At 46.6% G+C, this 22,497-nt stretch overlaps 1 protein-coding gene across 4 annotated transcripts in view; it reads right to left on the bottom strand.

Moving 5' to 3' along the window:
• The window catches only part of SLC7A10 (solute carrier family 7 member 10), a 50,650-nt gene that overhangs the window by 10,973 nt on the left and 17,180 nt on the right, over positions 1-22,497 (bottom strand). For 3 of the 4 annotated variants that reach the window (XM_032121868.1, XM_032121870.1, XM_032121871.1), the window contains exons 2-5: positions 9,492-9,696; positions 3,185-3,336; positions 2,335-2,460; positions 1,220-1,373 (exon numbers count right to left, since the gene is read on the bottom strand). In XM_032121868.1, coding sequence (XP_031977759.1) covers positions 1,220-1,373; positions 2,335-2,460; positions 3,185-3,336; positions 9,492-9,696 — 637 coding nt within the window. The remainder of the gene's footprint in view (positions 1-1,219; positions 1,374-2,334; positions 2,461-3,184; positions 3,337-9,491; positions 9,697-22,497) is intronic. The other variant, XM_032121869.1, reaches the window with a different exon arrangement.

Raw genomic sequence — 22,497 nt, 5'->3', positions numbered from 1 at the left:
ATACCGTGGCAACTTACAGTAGTACAGATGTACTTGATCTCGAATCCAGAGACCTTCTTAGAGGTGGATATCTGAACTGTTCTGTATCTAACATAATGCATTTTTCTCTGTGTGTCAGATTTGGAAAAAAGATTTTAGAAAGAATGTTTAACCTTGTGAATTTGAACAGATTTAGGAAAAGTAGGAAGTGGTTTTGGTTATCCAATTCTTTTTATACTTTAATTTCTCCTCTAAGGCTGCAACAATATGTAAAAATAAAAAAGCACCATTCACTCCATTCTCTCTTTATTTCTCAACTAAGGCCATATTTACCTTATTTAAATAATAAATTTTTTATTATTATCGTTGAAATTGTGGTCATCCATTAAAATATTGTTGTTTATTAAGGAAACACATTACCACACTTTCTTTATTCCTGACGAGATTTCTGGACATACACTTTGCCGCTCACTGGTGTGCAGAGATGCTCATAAGGCTTTAGCTTTAAGTCATTCCCATCCAAGCTGTAATAGCTTAAATTTCTTCTTGCTTAATTGCTGTGTGCATTGGGTGCCCAGAAATAACTCATGCTCCAAGAGCTGCTCTTGACATTTGTCATTCCACTTTATTAACTCAGAAATGTTGAAACATTTGAACTTTGCTAAACTAAAATTCCCTTTCCCTCCAGCCTTCTCAGGCTGCTTGTGATAAATCATTTCCAAGCTCCTTTGTGTACCCTGGATCTGCAGTGACCCAATGTAAGTTGCCTTGGCAGGCTGGTGCCCACAGCTGTGCTGGGGCAGAGAGTGCCACTTTCACTGCACAACTAATCTTCTCCTTCAGGTGTTTGTGGGAGACCTTTGGGTGAAAAAGCAAAGCAACTTCCAGGATAATTCATCTTTTTATGACAAAGAAGATTCTCCCTGTAGATACTTGTGTGGTATCTCATTTATGGTCAATCTTCTGCTATGGAAAATTGACTATGATTGAATAGTAACATAAAGATACTGCCTTGTCTGTAGGCTGCTTTGATTCAGTTAATACTTTGTGCAATATTTTTTTAATTTCAGTGTTTCTGTAACTTGCCTGCTGTCTGTTCTAAAGAAAAATCTTTCTCCTTTAGAAAGACCAGTCCCACAGACATGGAATGACATTGCAGCATCTTATGAAATGAGTAGTACTATCAGACAGCTCCACTGTCTCAGCCTCTTCAAGAAGTGTCATGGAAATGGATACTTGCCTGCGGGGATCAACCAGCTCTTCTGTTACATAGTTCAAGAAGTTCCAGCCACTGAATGCAAAGGACCCTTGAAGAAAAGCTAATGCTAAATGCCCCACAGATGGAGTCATCCAAAAATTGAATGCGTTGCTTGGTGTCAACTCTTTGTAGTTTCCTGCATAGAGAGCGCAAGCAAGATGTTAAGCCACGCCTACCTTCCTCACACACTTTAAAATAGGTAAGCTTTCACTTTTTAGTCTTTATTCTTTATTGGAACTGAGACTTCATGCTCTTCATGTCACCGTGGGCTGACATAGCAATTGCAGTGCTTTCTGCAGGACCGTGTCCTGGTGGGGCAGCTCGTGCTGTACAGGCACCCTTCACCACCATCTGTGCCACAGCAACTCATGAGACCCTTTGTCAACCTGCACTGTCTGAGGGTGGATCCTTGGCAGTATAAATTCCTACCTGTTCTTAATGCAATTTTCTTTTAAACAGTTTGGTGTTGTTTAGTAGAAATCCTTGAAAATAAAATGCCTATGGAACTGAAAGATTTGTCAAGACTATAGGACTATTACCACTGAGAAAACGTTTTCTGCTCCCTGTAAATGTGATATTTCTTCGTCCTTTATAAGACTCATCATATGCATGATAAAAATATCAGTCTTTTGTGCTTTCTGCTTTCCAATAACTGGTGAATCAGTGAGACATTTTTTGCCTGTGTTTAATCTTGTAAGTCACTTTTTGTAGGAAATTGGACTAGTGCCTGAAATGAAGCAAATATCTTCCTGCCCTAGGCAAAGTATTGCTTATTCGTTTTACACCCAGAGCATTTCAAATTCAAGGAATGCACAATGGATTAAAAATTTTAAGTAACTATTCCGAAACACTGTGAGCTGCACTCCTTTATTCTATCAAATCCTACAAGGTAAACTCGAAAGAGACTTTTTTAAGGGGATACAGCTGATTTCTCCCTTGTGTTATACTTTCCACAGCTGTGTCAGTATGCAACTCCACAGCTCAGCAAAACCCAGCACACCTTCAGGTCAGTTTGTAAGGAGGAAACAGTGCAGTAAGTGGGAAAAATAAGTGTATCAACAGTACCATACCAATGTTAGAGCTGTCTCACAGAGTACCTTTAAAGATCTGTATGAAGCCCACAATAATGATAAGGGTCAGGGCTAAGAGTTTTCCTGCTGTAAATATATCCTGAATGCGCGTTGCCCATCGCACACTGGAGCTGTTCACCCAGGTCAGGAGGACTGGAGAGCAAAAGACTGAATTCAGTGAAATGAAATTATGTTTATTTAAGAAAATACAGTCAAAATACTGAAAAACACACACATGTTCCTGCAGGGAGCTCTAGTGTGGCCAGGAACGAGGGTGAAGAGGACAATCGCCTTTCCCAAGGATGCTCTCAGCTGCAGGGGCATCCCTGGCAGCCATCAGCCTTCACCCCTTGGCTGCTGCCTTGGGGCTCTCCCCAGCTCCAATAACTGTGCCTGAGTAGTGCTCAGCGTGCAGGGATCATTGCCTCCTCACAGAAACAGTGAATGTCTTCAGTCCTGGAGCTTGGGTTGGCTTTCGCTGGCTCCAGAAGTAATTAATGCAGAGCTGGCTGCACGCTGCCTTCTGCACACTCAAGTTTGTAAATGTGAAAGAAGACTAGGAAGGGGAAAGGCTCAAATGGTGGTGGGTCACAGGTGCCTATGCCTCTGTGTCCCCTCCCACATGCTCACCTGCCTCTACTTTCCCTGGACCCACAGGGATTCAGGTGCCTTTCTGCCTCACTCCAGGCCACTAGATTTGCTGCAGGCAAGTGGAAAGGGACAGAATATCCCACACTGGTCACAGTGCCTCTCCTGGGGCCTCCCCACCAGCCTTTGGAGTTGTGGCCCTGACTCCAGCCTGGCTGGAGTGGCCCCTCAAGTAGTCCCTTGTAAAACCAGGGCAAGATCTGTGTGTGTGCAAGAAGCAAATACTCACGTAAACACACCATGGAGAGGATCCTAGAGGCATTATAGGGGGGAATACAGTTAGGGAAGACGGGTTGCAGGACATAGTTTGAGAAGGTCAGTGCAATGACAGCCAGACTAGTTGGGTACATGATAAGCACTGCGCTCCACAGCAGCAGAAACCTGGAAAGACAAGGAAAAGCACAAGAAAGCAGTGCTGGTGCTGTGCTGGAGGAGATAACACACACTCAGCTGTGCATGACGCATCAGAGCTGAGCAACTTCGTCCTGGTCACAGGACAAGTGACATAACAGTCACTTACTTGTGACTCTCCTTATCCCTTTTCCCATGTTCTTAGCACAATCTAGATTTTAAATGAAACAAGCATGGTTTAGGAATGTGTGGAAGAGCAAGGATTATGAGCAGCAGGCATGTTTTGATTTAACCGTGTGTCCAGATGAAAGGATCTCTGTTGCTCCTGGACTGACACATTACCACAGCAGACAGGAACTGTGGTACCGTGGACAGGACTGACATGTACCACAGAGGAGCAGTCCCTCCACTGAAGGCACCTCTAAAGGCTTTTGGCAGGGCTACAGGCAGTGGCTGCACTCTTAGGGCTGCTACCAGTTCCCTGCTGGTCAGCAGGGGGGTTTCTTGTCACTGCTGGTGTTGGCTCTCTGACCCGGGCCAGGGCAGATAAGTGCTGCAGTATTTTGTGATGGATCACACAGCTGGGGTCCACTGGGCTGGCTGGTTGCCTCCAGCTGTGGCTTAAGGTGATTGCACCCAACAAGGTATCTGTGCAAATAGGAAGTGTGAGATATTTTGGTTTCTCATTCTGTGCAAAGAAAAAAAAAGTTAAAAAGGCAGCAGTTGATCTGGTTAGTCTTTAAAAATATTTGAAGTATTATTATTTCTATAGTGAGAAGTAGTCATTGCAAGAATGTGAAATTTTTCTTGCCATCGGTATGCACACACAGATACACACACAGTCATTTGTTCACATACATGCACAAATGTAATGCGCAGGGATGCCCGACACAAATGAGGATTGGAAAAGATATTTCCAAATAAGACAGTATAATTTCTATATTACGTGGGTTGCTCTTTAAGGGGCTGCACCCACCCACTGTGTTCCCTGCTTGCAGGCCTGTAGATCTGGCACAGCTGAGGGAGCCCCTCTCTGTGCCATTAACCTGGAGGGAGTACTGCTTGCTGGGTGCTCCTCAGCTGAGGTGGTAAATGTCTCTCAGTCTCATCCTTCACTTTGCCTTCTTATTTCTGAGAAGCATGGGGCAATTATTAGCTATCAGAGTTAATTTGGCAAACCAAACTGATGCAAGAACTGGGTGCCTTCCTAACTGGCACTGTAGATTTTTACAATAAACTCAGCAGGTTTTTTTTCTTTCTCTTTATTTTGTTGTGTGACTCCGCCCCCTCCGCCCCCCCCAACTTCTAATGTTTTTCATTGTGGTTCAGAGCAGTTTTCTCCAGCAATTGCTTTGTGATATTTGGTGGTGTTGATGATGCACCCAGCTTGGGACAGCTCTGCAGATCCTGCTTGCTGAGTTAACTCAGCTGGTCCACACTGAAGAATAAATAGGACCTAAAGACTGCAATAACAATTTGCTGAATATGATTAGGATACTGATGGTTCTGACTGAGGTCAAGTCGGCTGTCAACTGGCAGGGCCTTTGCAGAGGCTACAGGTTTTTCCCTGTTATGTTCACCTTCACCCATACAAATTATGTAGGCCAAGAACTGTGTAAAACATTCAGTGGGGAGAATGACTCTGAAAACATTATTTCAGGCAAAATTGGCCCTTGTTTCTGTGTTGTAATATGGAGTGTGGTATAGCTGGTATTGGGTAGAATATGGTTTAATGGGAATGGATTATTTATGACAGTCATGGAATTGAAATGCAGGATTGATAGTGCAAATTAAAGCAAGTGCATAATTTTAGCACTGTCAAATGTGAAGCTCAAGAGAGATGGCAGTAAAACAAGAAGGAAGATTGCCTAAGGTGTAAGCCCACTTTTATCTTGTTTCTACAGGTAAGTTTTAATCAAAACCCACTTCTGAGAAAAAGATCTTCACACTGGTCACTCAGATCACATTCACATCCCCAGACAACCAGCTGTGGGGGCCAGAGTGCATCGCTGGCATGCACCTTGTTCTCATAGTGCCAGCGGCTGCCAGGGCAGGATGAGGACCTGAAGGCCCAGCTGGCTGGGAATGGCTGTTCCTGAGTAAAATGGCTTGTGGAGGGGGGGTGTTTGCTCGAGGCAGGGAGACCACAGCAAGGCATACCTGGAATTACTTTGTTCCTCAGATGGAAAGTGGTGGAATTATTGTCCTGAGGGCTGAGCTATGGCACTGAGAATGTTGGGAGGTGGAACTGCACCCTACAGCCTTGCAAAGTTTCTCTGTAACTGTGATTACAAGAATATCAGAAGTTAAATCTTCTTTTGTTGCTGTCTGAGAAGTGATGAGATCTTTATAACAGGCTTGAGACAGCTGAATGTAAAGAAAAAGGATGTTTGGTTGGTTTTGGGGTTTTGGTTGTTTGGTTGGGTTTTTTTTTCTGAACATCGGAGTTTGCATGAGTAATCTGAGCTCCTACACGTGCTGGTGGTGAAAGAGCTGGTAAAATAACCTCCCTGCCTGTATTCCTGCCTGTATTCTAGCTACTGGCTGGATGGCCTCCCCTGTGTTTGGTTGTTGAGTCTGATCCAAAGTCCATTGAAGTTAATGGCACACACTCCCATCAGTGTGTACATGAATGAGACAATGTCTAATTTGAGCCCATCCCCCCATTTTAGAAACAGGCTGGAGTATGTGGTGCCATGTGCTACTCTTGGGAAGGTATGGCATTTGTGTGAAGTACCAGTCATCGCTGGACTAAAACTGAATTTTTTTGCAGATATCTCTGCATACAAATTTCCTTACCTTTGGAAAGAAATAAACAACATGGTTTGATCTGGGACTTAAAGAGTCTAGTGGACTTGGTGAAATCAGTTCTCAAACATCTATTTGGGATGTGCATGTACTCCCACAAGGATCTCACGTAGATATTAAATGTTATGGATTCAAAGCAGCCTGTGAAAATATAAAATTCCATTGTACCCTACTTGTGCATCATTAGCAAAAGAAAACAGTTTGAAGCAGCTGCTATAGTACAACTCAGTACAGTTCAGGAAAAACTGAACTGGTTGAAGTAAGTTGGAGCCTGTTTGAATACTAATAATGCTATCCTACATTGCTGAAACACTGCCTTTGGAAGATTCAGATTTTTGCAATAACAAAAAAGAAACATAGAAGTATATTTGAAGCATATTATACTTGCAGTTTAGAGTGACACTTATCAAAGCTTTGGCCGAAAACTCTCTGCTGACTGATTTTAATAAGGACATATGTCCAGTCACTGGTCTCTGCTGGTGAAGCAGCTGTGTTAGCTGCAGCATTATTGCTGAGCATTCAGAAGAAGTTGTACTGATCAGAAATGCACTGGAGGGTTTTTCATGAAGCTGAATTTATTCATTATCTTCTGCAAGAATACATATTAAGCCTTTTATTTACTATTTGGGGTAATGTTCTTTTTATGACCCGTACAGATTTGCAAGCCCATATGCATGTAAGAAGAGCTGTGCTCAGATGGCTCCTACAGCACAGAAACACATTCCCTGCAGTTTGTGTGCTTGCACACAGATGCTATTTAAGACCAAAATGATTTCTAAATGGAGATGAAATCAGGAGTCTTTCTCTGGTACCAGACCAGAGCCTAGTAATACTGGAACCCTTCCTCACCTCATCCTTCTCCCCTGGCCAGAGGAACTGGGGAGTGTCTCTGCTCAGGGTTGTCTCCAACCAAGGTTTGCCATCACCACCACTGTTCAGCAGTGTTTCATGCTGTCCTTGACCTGGACTCAGAGCAGGGCTCCTGCCAGCTCAGGAGATGGCCCTGCCCTGCCTCCGTTATTCCATTCACCTACTTGAATCACACCAGCAATGTGGCTTTTTAAATTAAAAGTTATGCAACCAGCTATCGATACTGCCAGACACAGAAGCTGGGGCATGTAGTACTCCAATGGCTGTTATAATCAAATAGTATTTCTTTGTGCCTTATATCCATGGAGTAAAACATAATAAATGGGAGGATTTTGGGAGACAGGGACAAGACTACAGAAGTGGAGCTGTTGTGGTCTGGGTAGGTACAGCATGTGCTCTTATAACAAACATCTTTGTGTGAATAGACCAAACCATCCAATTGGTCATTGGGAAAATGAGATGCACTTGAAAGGCAGATGCACTAAAGCTTTGTGTGCTGAGTTTGATGTACTTTGCTGTAGAAGGATTAAATCAAAAGAGAGAAACAGTGGTTTTTATCTCAGGGAGGCACAGTGCAGACCCCTTTAAGCTCGGACCCTGTGTGCAACTGCCAGTGGTGAATGGGCACTTCCCAAGCGGGGAGCTGAAGGTGCTTTTAAGAGTTCCCCAAAGCTGCAGGCTTTAGGTGGTGGCTCAGCAAAGTGCAGCAGGGCATAATCCCAGTTTGGCTTTACTGGAAAATATGACCGAATCCCCCCTTTTTACACCAAAACCTACCTGAAGGCTTTTGCCTAATGCAACACTTTGTCATCCTAGTGGGACTACTTCTTTTCTTGAGAGAAGAGCTAAAGTCTCTACACAGCAAGAACGGGAGCACTGCTTCCCTTCAGGGGACAGGTTGTGCTTTTTTGATACTGCTTGTGCATTAGAAGCCTGGACACCAAGTAAGTGCTGCCCAAGCAGAACTTCCCGCCTTGGAAGGTGAGACTGTCCCCAGGTACATGCTGGGCAGTGATCAATCAACTGGTGTGTGGTTTGTTACAGCAGTAGCATAGCTTGGTGTTTGCAGGAACCAGGCAAGTTCTCTGAATGTGGAATAGTGAGCTGAGGAACAATTTAAAGCTGGGTTTAGTTGTACTTGATTTCTAAGTAGTTTCATTTTCTGCCCTAGAAAGCACAATTCTTTTGGTTTTGTGGAACTCTGATGTTTCTGGCCTCCTTCAAAGTGATGTTCCAGGGATGGGACTTGTGACTGTTTGTGGGGCTCTATACTCTCATTTCCCTGGTCCCTGCTTGCAGACACTGTTCCCGTGAGTAGGCAGTGGGGAAGCTGCTGCCTGCCTGCTGCAGTGCCCTGGGGAAGCAGGAACTTTGCTGTGCAGCTCCTGCCCTCATGAAAGAAAAAACCTCAGTGGAGTTGAGATTTGGTTAACCAAGCCAATGTTGTTTTTATCTCAATCTGTTCTGTGGTGTCAGTGTAATTTTCTGTGCAAAGCAGGACAGCAGTCAGAGAAGAGATTCCATCAGCTGAAGAAACACAGACTTCGTGAACCAGCATAAGGCAATGGCTTAAGTCTAAAAAGCATCAGAAATGTACCTTGTGACCAAGGATGTCTGTAATGCTGTGCCCAGTGCCTGTGTGGCACTGAGCTGAGGCAGGCATGAGAGGACAGCCTGTGGGATAGGGTGACAGACTGCCTGTGTTATGCCTGTTCTGATTTGTCCTTGCTCAGCAGCCAGCTCAACTGTTATGAGCTAATTTTCCATCTCACATGAGAAGGAATACTCTGGTTTGGTGTTTTTTTTATTTTCCTTACTCTTTCTCTAGTTTTCTCTACTGATGCTAATTTCTTAACTAAACCACCAGTACATGGTATGGCCTCTCTACTTCCAATAAGAGAGCTGGTCAGAACATTCTGCTGCTTCTCTAGTAGCCTGTAGGCTGACAGCTTAATTTATTGTGTTGAATACATGAAAAAGTGTACACTCAAATAAAAAAGATAACCTCCTCTCACTTGTCCCTTCCTCCCTTAGCCACACTACCCCATTAGTAGTCTTTTCAAAGAGAAATCACTTCCTGAGTTAGCATTCCTCCCCCCTCTGTATTTACAGCACTTGGTTATTCTGTACAGCTGCAGTAAGTGAAGCAGCTTTGCTTTGTTTCTGGTAAGTAGCTCCAGCCTGGCCTCCCTGATGGGTAAAGCTCTTCAACACAAGGCACTGATCATTCATGACTGGCACACAGGAATTATCACCCGGACACAGCATCACTCTTTTCTGTCATGGACTTGACTGAGTCAGCGAGGGAAGTGAAAGCATCTGTCACCTTTCCTTGCAAAGCAGCACCGAGAGGTCTGTGTAGGGGCAATTTGTTATTTCTAACAGAGAACAGAAAGATTGATTTTGCTAAAGTATTTTTATTGATAAATGTTGTCAGATGGCTTTCCCACACCAAATACATAATATAAATGTGTTTTCAAATTAGTTTATAGAGATAGGGTACTTACCCGGCTAACCCACCAAAAATCTCTGTGACATAGGAATAATCCCCTCCTGACTTGGGGATGGTGACTCCCAGTTCAGCGTAACACAGCGAGCCAAGGGCAGCCACACCGCCGCCAAGCACCCAAATAATGAGAGCAAGTCCCACCGAGCCGGCGTGCTCCAAAACTCCTTTTGGTGAAATAAAGATCCCAGAACCAATTATATTACCTGGAAAGAAAAATAGGTTAGCAGTGAGGTAAAAGAAAGTAAATATTTTTCTTCTATTTATTCAAAAAAAGGCAAACAAGCCCAAAGCCCCCACTCAACCAAAAAAGACAGCTGTGCCACCCCCTTTTCAGATTTTCCATGACTGCACTTTTTCTGATTACAGCCTGGCAAAAGTGTTGCCATTTATGAGCAATCAAGGACGGTAAGTGTGTGCTCAGCTCTGCTGAAGCATGGTCTCAGCTGAGGATCCATGAGTTTTCTGGCATGAACTTGCTCAGCTTGCACAACTGTCTGCTCTCACCTGCCATGCATAAGTGTATTATTGAAAGGAGTTAGAAATGACTTTGTAATGAAAATTTTTTATCCACTCCTAAGAGGAATTTGAACAAGGCCCATTTCCAGGGAGGTTAGGAGGTCAAGAAACAAGAGAGTAGCACTGTCTATAATGATGGGCCCAAAAGGTGTGCTTGTCCACCAAGGATGGATTTAAGATTATGCTTGAAAAGCCAATCTCAAAGTCTGAAATACTAGAAATCCATTAACATTTTGTACTTGCAATACCTGTGCTACTTAGTCATCAGCCATACATTTTAAAGTTGTAATGTGGTATGACTAAAATATTAGACAATATAAGACAATTGAGATGATGTGAGTTGAGGCAGTGCTGGGTATAGAAAAGGAGTGCTGGATACCACAGGTGCTCTTTTTTCATGCGGGGCCAGGGTGTGTTACATGATGGATGAGCAACTAGCTCACAGGTTGGGCACAAAGAGTTGTAGTGAATGGGGTGACATCAGGATTGTGACCTGTCACTAGTGGGGTTCCACAGGGCTCCATCCTCAGCCCTGTGCTCTTCAGTATCTTCATTAACGACTTGGACCCAGGTCAAAACGAACACTAAGGAGCTTTGTTGATGACACTAAATTAGGAGCAGTTGTTGACTCCCTTGAGGGCAGAGAGGCCCTGCAGAGAGACCCAGAAAAATGAGAGAGATGGAGAATCCCCAACCATGGGAAGTTTAACACAGGCAAGGGCTGGATTCTGCACCTGGGAGGGGGCACCCCTGGCTGCGTGGATGGACTTGGAATGAGAGGCTGGAGAGCAGCTGTGGGAAGGGACCTGGGGGTCCTGGTCGATGGCCAGTTGGATCTGAGTCAGCAGTGCCCTGGCAGCCAGGAGGGACATCCCTGTCCTGGGGGCATCGGGCCCAGCACTGCCAGCCAGGCCAGGAAGGGGATTGTCCTGCTCCACTCTGGGCTGGGGTGGCCTCACCTCGAGTGCTGGGGGCAGTTTTGGGCACCACAATACAAAAAAGACATGATGCTATTAGAAAGAATCCAAAGGAGACCACGAGGATGGGGAAGGGTCTGGAGGAAAAGCCTTATGAGTCTTTGGTACTGCTGTGTTCTAAGGGTTGTACTCGCACATATGGAGAAAGGCCTTAAGTTAAAAAAGCCCCTTAAAAATGATCTGCTACCTGCCAGCATACATAGCTGTGTATCTCCATTTTTCACAGGTCAATGTACCTGAAAACACTACACTTTTGGGAGGAGCTGGTGGTACTTTGGGGAGCACGCTAAAGTTTAGACATAGTGTTTTTTACCAAGATAGATCTGTAGGTTTCCACTGCCTCTTTGGGATGGAACCATACTCCTTTCTGGCCATTCCAGTACTGAACAAATGCCCAAAGACAGAATAACTGCTAAGGGGTCCTCTGACTCCTTTCATGCCACCTCCTCCTGCTCACTACCCTTGTTCACATTAGCTCAGGCTTGCTGGTATTTTTGGCAGCAAAGACCAGATGAAAATGCCCATCCTTCAGCAGGCTGCCAGTTTCCATCCCTATCCCTTGGGTCACCTTTCCATTTTGTCAGTACATGAAGAAAGGATACAATACAAACACAGCATGGCATCCCTCAGACTGATAATGGACAGGAAATCCAATGTTACAGCGTGTCTCTGCAGACCTGTGCTGCGTGGTGCTGGCAGGGTGCTTCCCTGATCTCCACTGTGGCTTTGTGCTGGCGAGGTGGTGAGCTGATGGCACACCTGGTTTTCTGTACCCACTCAACTGCTGAGGTGTGACGGACAGACCTGCCGTGGAGTGGGAAGGGTGAGGAAGTGGAGAGAGAAGCTTCAGCAGCACCATGGGAAGCAGCATGATCTGGCCATTTTGTGAGGAACCCAGGGAAGAGAGAGCTAAGTCCTGGTGAGGTGTAACTGCAGAGAAGGTGGCAGCAGTGATCTGGCACAGCAGTGCCCTAGTGCAGTCTAAATAAACAGTCGCTGATGTGTTTTTTAAATGCTTGCACTTGGCATTGTCAAAGCTCTGAAGCTCTCTGTGCTTCATCTTTCTGCCTCCAGGAAGGGGCATGGCTCATCTCTGGCAGCCTGGATGATGGGCAGTGAGGGGCATTGGCAGTGGGGCTCTTTCTTAAATCCAAATGGCTGCAGGGAGGTGTCCGTGGCTTAGAATGATGGCCTCCTGTTATGGTAAGACTGCCAAAGCAGTCCTCCTCGTCCACAACTCTGTCTGAGCTGGAAAAAGCCAGAACTTTCTTTGTCTAAGGAGAATACTTTCTGGGTGCAACTATCTTGAAGGAGCAGGACAAAGACCAGACAGCCTTCTGGATGATACTTTCATACAAACAGTCACAGGATTTTTTTTGTAAATTAAGTAGCTAATCATATTTTTAAAAATGTAATTAATTTTAAATTAATGAATGAATTAAAAAAAAGGACAAAATTATCTTCCAAGTTCATTACGGATTTCCTATTATTTTGCACTCACAACAGGTGCAAAAGCCATATCCGTAGGAATGGAAGTGCTACGCCCCTTCTGACAATAGAATGTTCTTAGGGAAACCTGCCTATGTGCCTATGAATATGGTAAATGTGCCCCAAAAAGTACCTTCACTTCACTTGGCATAGGATATGTTTAAAAATAGATATGGTGGAGATACTGAAATGCTCCAGAAAATGAGCTGTCAGAAACTGCCTGATGAGAAGCAGTTTTCAGGAGGTCTTGGTCAGCAGGAACTGGAGGGAATTTGGTGAGCAGCTCTGGGGTGAGAAAATGCAATATGCACTATTTCATAGCATGATGCACATTTTCATAGCATGATATTTTTTCATCTCTTGTTTCTTGGTGTTTGTTGCCTTTTTTTCTCCTTTTCACAATAATATGGAATAGCTGGTATGACAATCCCATGACAATCTCAGCTTTTGTTTAAAAATTGTTACTAACCCCTATGAGTCATTTTAGAAAATTACAAAACACAGAAGGCAAGTAAAATATCCTGAAATATATATATATCACTTCTGAGATCTTATCCAGTGTCATGATTATTTTTTTTTTTTGGACAATGTTGAGAGCAGTTTCCACATCCTAGAAAAATAGGAAACAGGGCAGGAGAATAAAAAAACCAAAGGAAGAAATGTCTGTGTCTTTTTATTTCTCCAGTCAAGTAACACATCCGGCAGTGCTGCTAGTAAAAGCAGTAGAATGTTTGTATGAAAGAACCATCCAGAAGGCTGTCGGGTCCTTGTCCTTCAGATAGTTGCACCCAGAAAGTATTCTCCTTAAACAAACAGCTCAGAGCTGCAGACGAGGAGCCCAGCCTGTCCTCTGTGAGCACATGCTCAACCCAAGCGGCCACACTTGCCGGGCCCCAGGTTGGGTGAACCCAAACCAGCTGTTGCAACATGAGTGTGAAGTGGGTCCAGCCTCTCCTATCAGCCATGCTCCATCTCTGACTTAGTGGAAGTGGGTCCCAAACATGGTTTTCTGTGAAGAGAATGCCAACCCCCTCATCCTTTCAAATCTCCGGTTGTTTTTCTAATTATGTTTAGGATCTTTTGTGACCTAGCCCTGGAATGGGTTTCCCAGACCAGGCACACACACGCATGTAGTTTTGCTCTGAGGTCAGCACCTCATGTAGGGCTAAACCATTTGGGAACTGTGGTAAGGATGTGAAAATTAGGACATGGAGCTTATTGAAAAATCCAATATTTTCACTTTGCCTCAGGCTTTTGAACTATGGGAGTTCATTTGAGGTCAGATATGGGGTTTTGATGTTTTTTAATATAACTATGAGAACTGAAACTCACCTCTTAAATGAAAGCTGAATTCTCACCAAAACACTTCAAGAACTGCACTTTGAAGGAAAACAGTATCACTGTGCTTGTGAGAAAATAAAGGAACTTGGTAATACTTGGTGTATTCACTTAGTATGCAAAATCCTGTTGGGGTTTTAAGAGGTCTAGTTTTTTTCTGTTAAAGGAATTTTCCCCCATACTGTTGCTAATCGCTGAGTACTTAAGAAAGACAAAGAGATACCCACTGGGGGTGGGTGCGCCTGGCTACTCTTTTGTTTCACCTGGGTGTGGGGGCGTCCAGAGAAAGAGGAAGCTGTTTTTTCCTATGGCCACTTTTCTTTCTGCTGGAGAAAACACCAGGATCCCAAGCCCACCTTCCCTGCCCCACTCGGAGCCGCGCTGTGGCCGCCCTGCCCCGCCGTTGCTTCGAGCCTTCGCTGTGCTGTAGCCGTGCTCGCCCTGCCTGCCCAGACCTCCGGGGGTTCCCCGTTTGGATACATCGCGTCTGCCACCCGAGATTTGTGCTTGTCCCTGCTGCTCCAGCCTGCCATTCCCGAGGGTCTGGCTGGACACCGGGATCGGCTGCCCAGGGGTTTGTGAAGCCTTTGTTCCATCCCTTCCCGGGATCCCAGGGCACCGGTGCCGCGTGCTCCCCGAGCTCGCTCTGGAGCGCCCCCTGCAGCCGCGGGGGAACCATCGCACCTGCCCTGCTCACCGGGAGCCGCCAGCGCCCCTGCCGGCTGCGAGCGGAACTGCACCCGAGGGGAAATAGCCTGACAGCCGAGAAGGCTGGCACTGGGTTTGTGATTGTTTGCTGTTACTGCCAGAGTTATTGCTGTTTGTTTGACTGGTTATACACATATAGATATATAACAGTAAAGAACTGTTATTCCTATTTCCCACATCTTTGCCTAAAAGCCCCCTTGATTTCAAAATTATAATAACTCGGAGGGAAGGGGGTTGCATCTGCCATTCCAAGGGAGGCTTCTGCCTTCCTTAGCAGACACCTGTCTTTCAAACCAAGACAGATCTTGGCGCCCAATGTGGGGCCTGAGGGCATTAAGAGAGAGAGGTGAAAAAGGAATAACAGTTCCTGGATAACTTAATTTTGTGTGCTGGATATAGGAATCTTGCTAGGCAACACTATGTGGTCTAGTTTACCCTGGTTTGGGTGGCAGGTGGTCGTGGCTATATTCTTCCCCTTTGCAGCTCCTTACCTAAACATGGGTCCTCTGACTAAGGCTACCATTGCTGTTATCCAGTTTGCGCTATGGGTCGAGAAGGTGAGGAATTCATGGGCTTTTAACTTCCTCCAGAATGTGGGCACGTGGATAAAGGGCTGTCACACACTAAGTGCACGTTTTTGGGGTTATGTTAAAAATGGTACCTTCTGTGAGGAAATGACACCAGGGGAAGTTTTCTCCCAACCCCTCAACCAGTTCTTTGGGCCCACCCCATCAATTTTCGAAGGGTTTAGATTCCCTCTGAGTACTAACCAACTGGTGCTGGTAGGCCTACTCTATTTAGCACTCAAGGATAAGTTAAGATTGGCTTAGATAACTACCCAGACACCAGCCCCAGAGACTAGAGATCCTGCCCCACAGCCTGATCCAGCCCCAGAGCCTGACACAGCCCCACACTGCCTGAGACCCTGCCCCACAGCCTGATACCGCCCAACAGCCCACCTCAGAAATGGACTACCCAAACTGGGTGGGGGTACTGGTGAAGGGGATCCAGGAGATGTGCCAGGAGATGGGCCAGGTGCGCCAGGGGATATGCCAAGTGCTAAGGGAATACACCTCCTCAGCTAGTGGGAAACCCTCTCCCTGCGCCAAGGAGGGTGAGTCCGATGGTGCAGCAGTGGAACCCAGGGATGCTACAACCATCCAGGTTTCAGCTGAACCACAAGGACAACCACAGCCAGCAGCAGTTGCCCCTGTGCAGAGGAGGAAGTATAAGACCAAATCAGTACGACCAGTTAATGATGATGGGCAGCCAGGGCCCTCACAACCAGCAGGGGAGTCAGAGCCAGAAATCATCACTGAGGCCCTGTCATACGACAGTCTCCGTGGTATGTGAAAAGACATTGTGCGAAGGGGGTGTGAGCCTTATACAACCTGGCTGCTTCGGGTTTGGGACCTTATGGGCACAGGTGTGCAACTGGATAGTGGTGAGGCAAGGTATCTGGGATCGTTGACCCAGGACCCAGGTGTGGACCAGATATTCGTGAGGGAGGCCGGGGTCCCTTTCTCTCTGGGAGCAGCTCTTAATGAGTGTGAGAGAAAAGTTCATTCACAAAGAAAGAATGCAGGAGTACCATCATAGAATGCAGTGGAAGACACTTGAGGAACGGATCCAACAGCTAAGAGAAGCGGCAGTATTAGAGGTACTCTTTGGGAAGGATGGACAGCATGATAATGACCCCGATAAGGTCAGGTGCACAGGACAGATGATGTGGAACCTGGCAAGGCTAGGGCCATCACAATACACCACCTTCATTGCAACGATTGATGCTGACAATACCCGAGAAACAGTGGGCTCTGTTGCCACCAAGCTCAGAAATTATGACAGTATGGTCAATGATCTGCTGAAAGCTCATGTCTCTGCTGTGGTCCAGGACCTCAAAGAAGAGATGAAGGAAATGAGGGAGGAGATGAGGAAGATCAGTGTGGCACCGGTGCAAGTCACTGGCCCCCAAGTCAGAGCCCGCTGTCCCCCAGCTAGAGAGAGAGAGGGTACACCCCACGAGCTGAGCTGAGGTTTTTCCTGTGTGAGCATGGGGAAGACATGAGAAGGTGGGATGGGAAACCCACCTCTGCCCTGGCAGCACGGGTGCGTGAACTCAAGGAGGGAGGCACTAACCGAGGGGGTTCCGCTAAGGTGAAAGTAGCCTCAGCCTCCCGTGACCGAGCTGCCAGGTGTTACAGATGGGAGGATGATATGTCGGATCCCCTTGAAGGTACCTTGAGCATGTACGCCCAGGGAAAGAATGATAACCAGGGCTAGAGGGGCCCTGCCTCTAGCCAGGAAGAGGCACGGGAGAACTGGGTTTTCTGGACAGTGTGGATTCGATGGCCTGGCACATCAGAGCCACAAAAATATGATGCATTAGTTGATACTGGGGCACAGTGTACTTTAATGCCATTGGGACATGTGGGGGCAGAACCTGTATCCATTGCTGAGGTAACCGGGGGATCACAGCAGTTGACCCTTTTGGAAGCTGAGGTGAGCCTGACTGGCAAAAGCATCTGACTGTGACTCGCCCAGAGGCCCCATGTATTCTGGGCATAGACTTCCTCTGGAATGGCTATTACAAAGACCCAAAAGGACTCAGGTGGGTGTTTGGAATAGCTGTTGTGGAGGCAGAAGGCATTAGGCAATTGAGCACCTTGCCTGGACTATCAGAAAATCCTACTGCAGTTGGGCTTCTGAAGGTGGAAGAGCAATGTGTCCCAATTGCTACCTTGACAGTGCACCACCAGCAGTATCAGACAAATCGAGATGCTGTGATCCCCATCCACAAGATGATCCGTGAGCTAGAGAGCCAAGGGGTGGTCAGCAAGACCCACTCACCCTTCAACAGCCCCATTTGGCCTGTACGCAAGTCTGATGGGGAATGGAGATTGACTGTGGACTATCATGGCTTAAATGAAGTAACTCCACCGCTGAGTGCTGCCGTGCCAGACATGCTGGAGCTCCAGTACGAGCTGGAGTCCAAGGCAGCAAAGTGGTATGCCACTATTGACATTGCTAATGCATTCTTCTCCATTCCTCTGGCACCAGAGCGCAGGCCCCAGTTTGCCTGGAGGCTTGTGCAATACACCTGGAACCGACTGCCCTGGGGGTGGAAGCACAGTCCCACCATCTGCCATGGACTGATCCAGGCTGCACTGGAAAAGGGTGAGGCCCCAGAACATCTGCAGTACATTGATGACATCATTGTGTGGGGGAACACGGCAACAGAGGTATTTGAGAAGGGAGAGAAAATTATCCAAATTCTCCTGGAAGCTGGCTTTGCCATCAAGAAGAGTAAAGTCAAGGGATCTGCCTGGGAGAACCAATTCCTGGGAGTAAAGTGGCAAGATGGATGACGTCAGATTCCCACTGAGGCCATCAATAAGATCACAGCAATGTCTCCACCGACCAACAAGAAGGAAACACAAGCTTTCCTAGGCGCTATAGGTTTCTGGAGAATGCACATTCCCAAGTACAGCCAGATCGTGAGCCCTCTCTACCTGGTTACCCGCAAGAAGAACGATTTCCACTGGGGCCCAGAACAGCAGCAAGCCTTCGCCCAGATCAAGCAGGAAATCGCTCATGCAGTAGCCCTTGGCCCAGTCAGGACAGGACCAGAGGTGAAGAACGTGCTCTACTCTGCAGCTGGGAACAATGGTCTGTCCTGGAGCCTCTGGCAGAAGGTGCCTGGTGAGACTCAGGGCCGACCACTGGGATTCTGGAGCCGAAGCTACAGAGGGTCTGAAGCCAACTACACTCCCACAGAGAAAGAGATCTTGGCAGCTTATGAAGGAGTCCAGGCTGCCTCAGAAGTAATCGGCACAGAGGCACAACTCCTCCTGGCACCCTGACTACCGGTGCTGGGGTGGATGTTCAAAGGAAAGATTCCCTCCACGCATCACGCCACCGACGCTACTTGGAGCAAATGGATTGCCCTCATCACGCAGCGCGCCCGAATTGGAAACCCAAGTCGCCCTGGGATCTTGGAAATAATTACGAACTGGCCGGAAGGTGAGACTTTTGGGTTATCTTCTGAAGAAGAAGAGGAGTAAGTGATGCGTGCCGAAGAAGCCCCACCATATAACGAGCTACCAGAGAGTGAAAGACAATACGCCCTCTTCACTGATGCTTCCTGCCGAATTGTAGGCGCTAGCTGGAAATGGAAAGCTGCTGTATGGAGCCCCACATGACAAGTTGCACAGGCTACTGAAGGAGAAGGTGGGTCGAGCCAATTTCCTGAGCTCAAAGCTGTTCAATTAGCTCTGGACATAGCTGAAAGAGAGAAGTGGCCAAAGCTCTACCTCTACACTGATTCATGGATGGTAGCCAATGCTCTGTGGGGTTGGCTGGAAAGGTGGAATAAGGCAAACTGGCAGCACAGAGGAAAACCAATCTGGGCTGCTGAGGAGTGGAAAGGCATTGCCACTCGGGTAGAGAAGCTATCCGTGAAGGTCCGTCATGTAGATGCTCACATCCCCAAGAGCCGGGCTAACGAAGAACATTGTAACAACAAACAGGTAGATCAGGCTGCGAAAATAGAGGTGTCCCAGATAGACTTGGATTGGAAACATAAAGGAGAGTTGTTCCTAGCTCCATGGGCCCATGATGCCTCAGGTCATCAGGGCAGAGATGCCACCTATAAGTGGGCACGAGACCGAGGGGTGGATCTAACCATGGACAGTATCTCCCAGGTGATCCATGACTGTGGGACATGCGCTGCAGTCACGCAGGCCAAGCGGGTGAAGCCTCTGTGGTATGGTGGGCGATGGTCCAAATACAAGTATGGGGAGGCCTGGCAGATTGATTACATCACACTGCCTCAAACCCGCCAAGGCAAGCGCTATGTGCTCACAATGGTAGAAGCCACCACTGGATGGCTGGAGACCTATCCTGTGCCTCACGCTACTGCCCGGAACACCATCCTGGGCCTTGAAAAGCAAGTCCTTTGGAGGTATGGTACCCCTGAGAGAATCGAGTCTGACAATGGGACTCATTTCAAGAACGGCCTTATAAACACCTGGGCTAGAGAACATGGCATTGAGTGGGTGTACCACATCCCTTACCATGCACCAGCAGCTGGGAAGGTTGAGCGGTGTAATGGACTGCTTAAAACCACCTTGAAGGCACTGGGTGGGGGGACTTTCATAAACTGGGAGGTGCGTTTAGCAAGAGCCACCTGGTTAGCTAACACCCGAGGCTCCACCAGCCGAGCAGGCCCTGCCCAATCCAAACCGCTACAAACAACAGACGGTTCCAGTGGTGCATATGAGAGGTATGCTTGGAAAAACTGTTTGGGTAAAGTCTGCCTTGAGCAAAGACAAACCCATCCGTGGAGCTGTTTTTGCTCAGGGACCAGGTTGTACCTGGTGGGTGATGCAAAGGGATGGAGAGACCCGATGCATACCTCAAGGGGACCTTGTTTTAGGGTGAACTACCCATGGCTCTGTACTTGTATTAGTATCAGCATGTATATATGTATATAATTTGGGTGATGCATGTATATGGTTAAAAAGGTTAAGTTTCATGTAACATGTTAGTATGGGAAAAATTCGGGGTGGATAATGTTGGGGTTTTAAGAGTTCTAGTTTTTTTCTGTTAAAGGAATTTTCCCCCACACTGTTGCTAATCGCTGAGTACTTAAGGAAGACAAAGAGATACCCACTGGGGGTGGGGTGCGCCTGGCTACTCTTTTGTTTCACCTGGGTGTGGGGGCAGTTGGGTCTTGGTGTCCAGAGAGAGAGGAAGCTGTTTTTTCCTACGGCTGCTTTTCTTTCTACTGGAGAAAACACTGGGATCCCAAGCCCACCTTCCCCACCCTGCTCGGAGCCACGCTGTGGCCGCCCTGCCCCGCCGCTGCTTCGAGCCTTCACTACATTGTAGCCGTGCTCGCCCTGCCTGCCTAGACCTCCGGGGGTTCCCCGTTTGGATACATCCCATCTGCCATCCGGGATTTGTGCTCGTCCCTGCCGTTCCAGCCTGCTGTTCCCGAGGGTCCGGCCGGACACCGGGATCGGCTGCCCAGGGGTTTGTGAAGCCTTTGTCCCATCCCTTCCCGGGATCCCAGGCCGCCAGTGCCACGTGCTCCCCGAGCTCGCTCCGGAGCGCCCCCTGCAGCCGCGGGGGAACCATCGCACCTGCCCTGCTCACCGGGAGCCGCCAGCGCCCCTGCCGGCTGCGAGCGGAACTGCACCCGAGGGGAAAGGGCCTGACAGCCGAGAAGGCTGGCACTGGGTTTGTGATTGTTTGCTGTTACTGCCAGAGTTATTGCTGTTTGTTTGACTGGTTATACACATATAGATATATAATAGTAAAGAACTGTTATTATTATTTCCCACATCTTTGCCTAAAAGCCCCCTTGATTTCAAAATTATAATAACTCGGAGGGAAGGGGGTTGCATCTGCCATTCCAAGGGAGGCTTCTGCCTTCCTTAGCAGACACCTGTCTTTCAAACCAAGACAAATCCCTAGGGCATCTTTTATTTATCTGCAGCACACAATCCACATAGATTATAAAAAGAATGGATCTTACAGCCTGTTGAAAGTATCCATCAGTTCTGTAAGAATGGACTTACTTATTATATGTAGAGACCATATTTGGTCTTGCTTGGAGAAAACCAAGCAATTTCCTGTGTAGTTAGCAAAGAAAAATATAACTCATGCCTTTTTATTGCATGCACATTTCTTTAAAGATCTGTTGTACATCTGAAATTCAGAACAGGTCAGTAATTTGTCTAAACAGCCCTTTCCCCTACAAAGTAAAGTATTAACAACAAAAATTCAGTGCTCCTTTGGTGTTTTTTGGCCACAGTCAGGTAATTCAGTTTGTGACTAGTTGTTTAGTGAAGTATTATAGCAGGCAATAATGCTAAAAAAACTGTGCATGGTTCACGAATATGAATCCTGCCAGACTCCTGCTTTCATGGAATGCCATTTGCTGTCCTCAGAAGATGGCACTCCACACTCAAGGTGGGTCACGCAGCACTCAGTGCACATTGCAGGTAATGAGGTGGGGAGGTGTGATGTTCAAAGGCAGGCAGAGCAAATGCCTGTGTTAACTGGGTGTCCTGCTTCCTTCAGCATTGTTGTGGAGGTGCATCCCATGTTTATTGAATCAGAATAGGAATTAGTAAAACAGTAGTCAATCACAGTAGTAAGCATCACCAAAGATTATAATCCCAACTGTATAGTGGGTGTTTCATCACTACAGTTGTGACAGATGGTCTGTGTCTGGGTATATTGACAATGAAGGGCAAGTCTGGAACCCTCTTCTCAGTGTGCGGAAGCTGTAGAAAATGGGATTTTTTTTTCTTTTAAATTAAATGTTTGAGACCAACCTGACTTCAGGTACAGCTCTCTCTTGATATATTGGTATCAACAGCAGATACAGGCAGTTTTCACTTAGAATAGAATAATAATCAAAAAGTTCTCCCATCCTCTCAGGACTTCCACATCTATGTTGACATTGCTCTGGCCAACAGGACGACAGTCTGTGTCACTGCTTAAAACAGTTCTCTTATAAACAAATGCTGAAGCTTTGCATCCTGCCTAGGAATTATAAACAAATATATCTTTTTTCCATAGAAAATATTGTAAAGAATTGAGAATCCTGTTTGGCAACAACAGCAAAAAAGCTTAATCAAAAGGAATTGTGCTTTGCAAACTGTTTAAATCCAAATTAAATATAAAGTGGATTATGACAATAATGGTGATGACATAACTCATCATGGATATTTATTTATAAATGAAGCAGCCTGGTGCAGCTAATTGTCAGTTAATTGGCTCCCAGGAGTTAAACACTCTCAACTGAGGATGTTAGTGACTGTCACTGCCTGTTTGTGAACTCAGGGCATGACACAGCTACAAAACCAGTCAAGAAGTAAAATATACAGCTCATAATTTTGATGTAAACTGGAAATTTTGTGGCAGCACAGAAGTCCCGATGACTCTATTCACAGTAAATAAACTGGC

This window comes from Corvus moneduloides, chromosome 12 (genome assembly GCF_009650955.1).
Source record: "Corvus moneduloides isolate bCorMon1 chromosome 12, bCorMon1.pri, whole genome shotgun sequence".
Classification (NCBI taxonomy): domain Eukaryota; kingdom Metazoa; phylum Chordata; class Aves; order Passeriformes; family Corvidae; genus Corvus; species Corvus moneduloides.
The sequence above is the reverse complement of the archived record's forward strand: the minus strand, read 5'-3'. Positions and strand labels throughout refer to the sequence as shown.